General features: G+C 49.4%; 1 protein-coding gene across 1 annotated transcript in view; it reads right to left on the reverse strand.

Moving 5' to 3' along the window:
- Window positions 1-4,646: 4,646 nt before the first annotated feature.
- Window positions 4,647-9,750, reverse strand: part of LOC146752982 (uncharacterized) — a 9,159-nt gene continuing 4,055 nt past the window's right edge. Inside the window, exons 3-6 of the mRNA XM_085531051.1 lie at window positions 7,076-7,177; window positions 6,224-6,367; window positions 5,558-5,699; window positions 4,647-5,372 (exon numbers count right to left, since the gene is read on the reverse strand). Coding sequence (XP_085387177.1) covers window positions 5,276-5,372; window positions 5,558-5,699; window positions 6,224-6,367; window positions 7,076-7,177 — 485 coding nt within the window. The 3' untranslated portion in view covers window positions 4,647-5,275. The remainder of the gene's footprint in view (window positions 5,373-5,557; window positions 5,700-6,223; window positions 6,368-7,075; window positions 7,178-9,750) is intronic.

The raw sequence follows: 9,750 nt of genomic DNA on the forward strand, positions 1-9,750 counted from the left end.
ACGCCCTACTAGCGCTGCCTTTCCCCTCTACCGCTGACATGTTTTCCTTTTTCTGGCAGTTTTGCCATTTTCTCAAAATTAATAAATAGTAGGTTAGGTTATAGAGTTTTGTTCTCAACTTAGGGATTTGTATGGAATAAATATAAATTGTTGAGAAAAATAAGGTTGCTGATTATTCACAATTATACATATGAGTGTGTATGTATGTATAAACATAATGTAATGATGTAGAATAAGGGGTGGAATGTCATGGTTTAATAATTTTGTATTTTTTGCTATCAGTATTCCACATCATAACATCATATAAAGCATGAATAATTTTACTGAATCTGCAACTTACAGAAGAAGACTACATCTCCCAGGGAACAACACGATAGGTCACGGGACCTGGACTCTATATTAACTCTGTCGCAGAACAGACTGACGTCTTTCGAGTTCTGGCGTTCAGGGGAGTGTGTGGGAGCCTTCAGCCGTTCGCCTAGATTCACAGTAGGCCTCTCGGTTACGGGACTCATTCTCTCTCCTATTTTGCTTGATTCGTTAGCTCAATTTTCAATTATATTTTATTATATTGTGTTATCCTGTATTTCGATATAGTATTTAGTAAATAAGTGTGCCTCCTTAGATCGTTGCCGCTGTTTTCTTTTCCTAATTAACTTTTTCCTTTCGGCCTAGGGCCCCTCCGGGGCCCACAGCCCCCTGTCACGGGCGCAGGTGGATTTTTAGTTCAAACCGTGACATCTAGTTAGGCAAAGATGGCAGCGATAGCAGCAGTGCTTATTCATTATTGCAATACTGCGCGCACATCCCCTATTGGCAAGGGAGAAACTGCACACCAGTCAGTGAAATCAATTCTGTTCTATGCCCTAAACCCAATGCAGGTGATGCTCTCATGGCTCTCATTGGTTGAGCATCTCAGGCTCACAGACTCCTCGAGACTGTTGCTAGGATTCATTTCCATATAAGGTCAATTACCAACCTCTTGTTTTTAGGTTTGCCTTGTACTTTTCTGCGGACAGAGAAGGGCAATGTTTCCAAAAGTCAGTACATTCATTCTGTCCTGTGCTGGGCTCTACCCACCCTGTATTTATCTTGTGCTTGTCTCAATTCTCCCCATGTCAGAATGCCCCCAGTCTGAACTTAACTCTGTTCAGAAACTTTCTTGGTGGAAAAACTACTTATACAGCTGTTTTACAAGAGGGTTATACATTCAGTTAGGGCCTACACTATGTACTGAAAATACTGGAAACTTCCACTGCAAAAACACAATCTACCTCTCCCATCTGTGCAGCCTTGCAGACCCAGAGCATGCCAGGTTATTTCTGCTTTCATAGCATTTGCATGCTGTAGGGTGAGCAAAAGGTTCTGCTGCTTGATTCTTCTGCAAGAGCTGCCTACCGGCAAATGGTTGCAGGGATGGAGGATGTGACAGAAAGCATTTGTCTCCACAAGAGCAGAGTTACATTCAGTGCAGAGAGTGTGAGAGTCAGGTTGGTGTGGAAAAGCACTGACACGCTGGGGATGATGCAGTGCTCACATGTCTAACACTCACAGACATTACTGTCAGAAGGATGGTGCTGTGTTGTGCTTCTACCTTTGGCAGCCCCTGGAGAAATGCTGTGGCACACAGAACACCTTTGTATTGCACTGACTGCTGCCATGCAGCATGGATTTAACACACCAAATCCAGAGGAGCATGACTGCATCTAACTGCCCTGAGAAAAACTACTGTAGCTGAAGAGATGAGGAGGCAGCTGCTCATCTGCAGAACAAGCAGCACTGCCAGACATTGGGCCAGGTGAGCACCTCCTGCTGCAGCGTGATGATGACAGGGCTGGAGATGATCTGCAAAGCCAGCTTAAAAGTGGGAGACGTGAGTCAACATGGCAGGAGGACAGAGGTGTTAGGGAGCAGCCAAGGCATCAAAGAGTATCAAAAGGCTTTGAAAGGTATCACAAAGTGACAGCCAGGAAGACTGGGATTATCATGAGCAGCAACCTGGATGCTAGAGATTATTTGCTCCCATACAAAATGGTAGAGATCTTGCTGCAGACATCCCAAAGCCAGGCAAAATGGGAACCCAGAGCTCTGCCTGCACGAACCCCACAGCCAGAGTGTTGCAAGCTGAGCTGCCTTGCTGTTTGTTGCATTCATCCCAGTCCCTGTGAATGAAGGCTCAGAATGCAGTCGAGGCGATGACTGAGCATGAGAGTGACTTTATTCAATAAAAGACAGGAGGGCTTGAGAGGTCAGGGGTGAAGATGGGACCCCTCTTGTCAAGATGAGAGTGGCTCAGAGCTGGTGCTGCTGCCTGGTGCCTGGGACTGGCAGCCTGACTCTAAGTCCCCATCTAAGATGCTCAGCTTCACCTCACTGATGCTGCCCTGCTCCTGCATGGTGGTGCTGCTGTTGGGGCACTCGGGCTGTGCTTGGGATGGGCAGCACTGCAAAGGCGCTGGGTCACAATCCAGGCAGGTGACTGCTGTGTCTGGCAGGCTCAGGTCAGCATCTTCAGCAGAGCCAGGAGATATGAGAGCATGAACGTGGATGAGCCCCTTGTGTCCATCACTGTTACCATGTGGAAGGCTGTCATCCGAATTGCAGCGATTCGTGCTTAATAAGAACTCTCCATTGATGGAAACACACTGCACATCACTACTTGGTTTGGATCTCTGGGGTTGACAAGGGCTCGAATCACCTAGGAAGGCATAGAAACACAAGGGTTAGTGTCAAACGTTTGCAAGTTGAATCATGAAAGAGGTTGTTGATACTTGGTAATAGAGTGGCGGCAGGAAGAAGCAAATAGGCTTCAAGCAACAGAGCCACTGTCTTGAAAGTGATCCTCGTGCAGGTCCAGCTCGTGTGTTGTTTCACTGTAATCTGCTTCTTTGGGTCTACCTAGTGGGCAGCAACACTCGAGTTGTTACTGATATCATTGAAAAGAACTGGAGACAATTGTTCTATTCCTAAGAGCTTCAAGATGCCTAGAAGCACAAATAGAAAACAGCAGTATTTCATCACTTCACTAAAAGGAAGGTCAAACACCTGAGCTGTGAAGAGCAGTTACAGAACCTATGCATAAGATCACACCAGGCATAGTTTGTTCTAACAACAGTTATGGCACATAGTCCATTTCCTTCAATATTCCCAAAATGAAATGATGTGGAGCATTACAGGGAAAGAAACACTGCACACAGACACTATGACCCTGATTAGACTCAAGCAGCAGACTTAAAACAAGTCAGAGTTTTAGATTCCAGGATATTTCAGGACCTATCATGTGTGAAATTCAGTTACACAACAGTGCCTAGGTGCCTGCGTTTCAAGCAACTTTCAGATCACAGCCATGTAAAATAAAAACAAATTCAGTGCAGAAATAGCAATCCTGTACCTTAATACTCATGAGATTATCCATTTTTTACAGCACTCTGACTAAGTTCTAAAACTTGCTCATCCCAGTTCACTTCAACAAGTTCCACCAGTTCAAGCAACGCAGTTCTGAGATCCTGTGTATGTTATGCAGATAGAATTGAACAGTGCAGAAATAATCTCTGACAGCTTTAAGAGCTCCGTTCTGCTTACAAACTCTCAGTCCAAAACTATTCTCAGTTTTAAGGAAATGAACACCTGAAGCAGTTGGATCATCTGCCATTTGCTGCATTCTGCTTCTTGGCATCATGATTAGCACAAAGGGTTTTCTGCTGTCCTGCAGAGATGGACGAAGTCCTGCTTACAAATGGACCAAGTTCCAGTGTACAGCAGAGTTTGTACCAGACTAACAAGCCACGTCATTCAATTCATTTGCTCAGGTTGTTATGCACTCAGAAAGGAAACAGAACTAACTGTTGAATTCTGAAGGTAATCTGTGGGGTCCTGTAGAGAGTGTTTTTTACAGCTAGTTAGCTGAGAAGGGTTGTAAACACAGTGCGGTTAATCAAGCAGCCATAACACCTGCAAGGACAGTGAGAATATCAGGATGCCCTGTGATGGTTAGAAACTAGCCATGGTTCTGGGAACTCAGCAAGGGAGTATCTTTCAGTTGATAACAACAAGCTGTTAAGATACTCGGGGATGGTATGTAATTGGGAACCAATGATGAGCTCCACTTTTGCAATATGTATGAGCTAATTATCCGTATTATAAAGGTACACGCAGCCAAGGAATAAACGAGATTCGCTGATCATGTCAATGACAGGTGTGGTCGTCTGCTTTTCTCCCGCCGTTCTGCAACATCGTTGTTGTTTAGTGTCACTGGGTTCGTTAAACTGCTGTTCATTCTCAGATCGTTGGTTTTTTTTCATTTTTTCCCTCCTAGACCCATTCACAATCTCCCTTCCCTTCCCCTCTCGGCCGTGCTGCACCGCGCTGTTAGAGAGGGGAGGTTCTTTGTTCCTTCTCTCCCTGGGTTTGTTCCCACTGTCACCGAGTGAGCTCTAGAGAGAACTCCGTGACACAAACTCATTGCAAAGTCTAAGCTAGAAGAAGCGTCATCTCAGTGTATCCCAGAAAAAGAACAGCGTTGAGATTTTAATTGGTTTTGGTTTTTTGTTTTATTGGGGGTGGGTTGTTTTTTGTTGTTTTTTTAGGGTTTTTGGGGTTTTTTTTTGTCTTTTTTTTTTTTTTTTGGGGGGGGGGGGGGGGGGGAGGGGGGGGAGGGGTGCGAGGGGAAGGGAGAGGGAGGGGACAGTTGTTTGGTTGTTTTTAATATACAATAAAGCTATGCAGTTCCGCTGTCAGTCGCCTCAGAGAGTTCCCGAAGGAGCTCAACCACATTCTGCTCAACATCGAGTTGTTCCATTGAGTGGAGCAATGGTAGTCTTGCAGATGGAGCAATGCAGGAATTCTGACAGGATCTCCAGGTGTATCCAGTTCATCATCTGAAAGCTCCGCAATCAAATTGGAAGGGACCAGTCCTCTTGTGCCATCTGTCAGCTCTCCCTGAAACCAGCCATTCTCACCCACATCTCCAAAGACATTACGTTTTGTCCGGCAGTCAGAGGAAGCTCGTTTTCTGGGTCCTCATGAGGACCCTCAACAGGAATGTAGCTGTGTCGAGCTAAGAATCTTCAAACTGCTGGTGATACCTGTCCTGGAGAATGCAGGATGAAGGACAAAAGCTCTGCTCTCACATTCAGGGCCATCCTCTGACAGAAGGCAGCACTCAGGACTGTTCCCAAGGATCTCTTTCATGGCTTTCAGTTCAAGCTCCTGGTCTTCCAGATGACCTTGAAGACTTCGGGCCTCTTCAATGGCAGAATGGAACGGACTGGAGCTATTACGGAGATTCTTGTTTGACTGGGTCAGAGTCTGTCTCGTTGCCTTCCCCAGCTCCATCTGCTGCTTCTGCTGCTCTCTTTTCCCTCTTGTGTGCTCTGTGAGAATGAGTTTCAGAAAGCACTACTCAGTGACAGGAAATAAGGGGAAACTTGAAAGACTTTGCAACCTAAGTCCTGGCAGTGTACTGCCAGCGGCTGATTTGGCCGTCCAGGATCCTGGCACCACAAATGCTTCATTGCCAAATGCAGCAATAAGGTGTTCTGGGGAAAGGCCAACTCACAGGTAGTCTTTGAGCACCCATATCCCAAAACCAACGGCCAGCACCAGCGCAGGCATCAGAATCGCTGAGACCGTCACCGGAATGTGGCGCTTCCGCACAGATGTGTGAGCAGCAGCCTCTGTGCTTTTGCCTGTGTTCATCCCTGGAAGAAATGAGACAATGTCCCACGTTACCTTCAGCTGCATTACAGATAATCTCTCAGTGTGCTTCATGGACCCAAGAGGTCATTTTGTCAGTGGGTGCCTCCGTCTCTGGTGCCGAATCACCGGAGGACAAGAAGGATTGCTTCCACCTCTCGTTGGGTATGGAGAGGCTGCACAGGCACTACCGTGTCCTCCTCTGGGCCGAGAGCTGGGGCTGTACTCTGGGGTCTGGGCTTGGTCCGTGGGGAGAGCTACAGAGCAGAATCCCTCACGCTTTTCCCGGCATGCGTGTCCTGAGCTCCCCCTGTGGGACGCCCCCCAGGCTGAAGGTTAGGCTTCAGCCAGCACAGGGCACAGCCAGAGCCAGCCCAGGGGAGAAACACTCCTGCTTCTTTTACATGTGCTCTATGCTCACACGCTCAGGTCTAGCTGCTGACCTGCTGTGCAAGAGCTGGCAGCAAGAGCCTGCAGGCACACAGTGACTCTGGTTTGTGACACCGTATGATCATGGGACAAAAATTACCTGGCATGCCAGTTGGTGCTGCCTGCATTCCTCTGTCCGGGACGGGCAGTGTGGGATATCCGCCTTCCTGCAGTGCATCCGGGACTGGCAGTGTGGGATATCCACCTTCCTGCAGTGCATCCGGCTCACTTTGTTGGTCCGTTCCTTTAGAAAGAAAGCAGGGCAGTAGGATTGGGATGTCACGTGCCCTCATCAAAAACTGAGCTTCTCCAATCCCGAGCTCAGGTAAAGTCCAGCCCCCCCCCCAAGTACACTGTGAGCCCCTCTGTTACCCAAGGGCATTTGGGCCCTCCCAGCTATTGGACAATGCTGACTCCCTCACACCTCTTGAGGAATCAGCTCCTGTGCAAGGCCCTCACATTCTGTGCTGTCACCAGCCCGTCACAGCCAGGTAGCTGCAGGCTGAAATCCAAGCTCTAACACACAGTCCAAGCCTTCAGAATTAGCATCTCCACCTCATTTCCAGCATTAGCAAAGGCAGCCAACCCTGCTCGGGATGCTCCTCCTGCCTTGAACTTGCTCAGCTGCACGGAGGGCTTTGGATGAACAGAAGCACAGCGCTTGCCACTTTGCCACTTGCTGCCATCTGGGTGCCAACGACTGCACAAAGCAGCTCTGACAAGTAATGGTTGTGCTGGGGGAGCAGCTGCCTCTGGGTCTTGGCTGGATGCAGACCATCTGGCAGCAGACCAGCTCTGGTGCTTGACAGCACCTGCAAGGTGATACAGGGAACACGGCTGCAGCACGGCTCTGACCCATCCCTTCCTGCTGTGCAGGCTACAGCCTGCCCACACCTGTATATCACACCTCAGCTTCCCAGGTTCCACAGTGAACAGACTGAAGTATACCCACCACGCTCTGCCTTCTCCATTTCCTTCAGCAGTCGCTTCAGGAGACGGGATGAGCCCTGAGAGTATTTTCCTTGATTGGATTCATCCTCTTCTCTTTCCGGACCTTAACAGAATGTATGAAGTTAAATATCATGTGCATGAAGATCTGAAGATCAGCGGCGAGTCAGCCAAGTCAGTGAAGACAGAGTACTCACTGCTGGGATTCCAGCTGGGCTCCAGCACAGGAGGAAACCGATGACCGGGCAAGGCCCACACTGGGGGCACTTCTGCAACCAAAGACCCATGAAAAGTTTTAGTCACACACTACAGCATCAACTGAGTAGCAGAGCAGAGCATACAGGGGAAATGAAGCCTGAGAGCATGAACGTTTCAGTCTGCAAGGAAACAGACACTCACAACTTACCCCTGGGTTGTCCCCCAGGCACAGGCATGAAGTCCGGATCCAAAGGAGCATCCGGAAAGGGAGCACGAAGCTCATCATCTAGAATCAAGAACAGATGAGAGAAGTTCCCACTTATATACACTATATGGTGTGATCTCCTTCTCCCTCAGTAACTGGATGTGGGGCATGGGAGAATAACTCAGGTCATGATTTCCAAAGTTGCAGGGTGGACGGGATGACCCGTAGGCTGGCACCTGGCAGCGTATGCAGTGCTCTCTCCGGGCCACGTGCCACATCTCTCACAGATTACATGGAAGAAGATGCAGCCCCCCAGGGCTTTCTTACTGGGAGGCCTCTGATGGACAGCAAGGTCACACTGAGGCACTGGAGGAAAGCACACCTGTCTCTTCCCCTGGGCTGTGGACTGGGGCTCTGGCTTGGAAACTGGGGAGTGCCATGAGCCTGAAGCAGAAATGCTCATGCATGCCCAGCACGCCTCTTCTGAACTCTCCCCGGGCTTCTCCAAGGACGAAGGCTGTGCTGCAGCCAGCAATTAGCAGAGCTACAGCCTGGTATGGCTGGAGCCAGCCCTGGGGAGCAGCGCAGCCACGGGCTCTTGCCCGTCTCCTGCAGTGCTGCCCATCACCCCCTACCCAGCAACACCCCCATGGAAGGCAGGCCCCAGGCAAGTGTACTACAGGGCCGTGGGGACACAGCCTGACTTCTTGCTCCCAGCGCTGCTCAGTTTGGGTCCCATCTCTACCCACTCACCTGCTCCCCGTGCTCGCCACGGAGCAGCACAGCTCTCCTGGAAACTCATGGCCACCAATAGGAGGAAGAGGACAAGGCGGGCAGGGTCCATGGCCCCCCCCACACTTGCACCACGCTTCCAACACCGCTGCAGCCACAGTGAGTGTCGCACTGAGCCAAGCCTGCAGCCAGGCCTTGTGAGCTCATGACGCAGCTCAGCACAGTCATAGGATGGGGCATTGTGACCTCACATCTCTGTGATTCCGGGTGGTGGCTCCCCGCAGGCTGCTGCTCTTGTGATGCACTGCACCAGGGCTGTGTGGGGCTGGTGCTTACATCATAGAAATGCAGAATCATAGAATGGCTTGGCTTGCAAGGGACAGTGAAGAACTCAGAACCCCAGCCCCACTGCCTCGGGCAGAGATGCCACCCACAGAGTCTTGCTGCCCAGAGCTCCATCCAGCCTGGCCTTGAACACCTCCAGGGATGGAGCATCCACAACTTTGCTTGGCTAACTTTTGCAGAGCTTCAACAACCCCAAGAAGGCATTATTTCCAGCCTGGTGCACCACCTCAGGCCACAGGGGTAGTGACGCAATATGCACAGGTTATCCACGCGTGTGAAACGTGCTGCAATTAAGCAAGCCAAGCGGATAAATCCTCTCCAGTGTGGAGGATGATGGCTGAAATACAAACACGGAGAAGCTGACCTTCCCACAGACCCGCCCAGTCAAGTGTCACGTGCTTACATTTTTGTTGATAGATCTGCAGTTTCATCTTTTTTTGATGGCTAAGGAAATCCCCTTTCCTGCACCAAGTGTATTTCCCACGTGTAACGTGCTTCCAAGTCTGATTTTAGTAGCAGATATTGAAGGCTTGCTAGTTGGCACCTCCCATCCCCAAAGTCCCAGTGAACTCACCCACTGCTGGCAACTGGATGCTTGGTGGCGAGAGAACCATCACCTATAGGATCCCACCCGGGTCTCCAGAAACTGTTGCACCTTTGGATACATGGCGATAAATACTGTGTCCATACAACACCCTCATTGAATCAGAGCCTGCCACCTTCCCTACAACCAGGCAAAGGGCGCAAAGGAAGCTGAACTGCTGAACCAGGCACCAATGGGGCTTACGTGTTTGCATCAAAAGACAAAATACCAAGCAGAGAGCGTGGGAATCTGATGTTGTTTCTGAAGCAGAATTAAGATTAAAAAAATTGATTTCACAGTCTGACATCAACCCTCCTCCACCCCTCCCATTCCCCCCCCAGAGCACCCCTCCCTTCCTTCCCTCTTTGTTTAAAGGAAACAAGGGGCCTGGGAGAGCAGGAAGGATGCAGGTAAGGAGTGAGACCTCACGGAAGACATCAGGCAAGGAGGAGAATAGATGTTGTAAATACCAGAAGAGGAGTTGCATCCCCCTGATAAGAACAAGAGGGGGTCTGCATGCTAAACAACTATTGAATATGTATCAGAATTCTGAGAAATCATTGACTATGTATGAGATGTACCTATATCTGTGTCAAGATTTTACAAGTCCATGTGC

The sequence above is a fragment of the Coturnix japonica genome, unplaced genomic scaffold (genome assembly GCF_054131305.1).
Source record: "Coturnix japonica strain WE unplaced genomic scaffold, WE-NBRP24 Scf040, whole genome shotgun sequence".
NCBI lineage: Eukaryota > Metazoa > Chordata > Aves > Galliformes > Phasianidae > Coturnix > Coturnix japonica.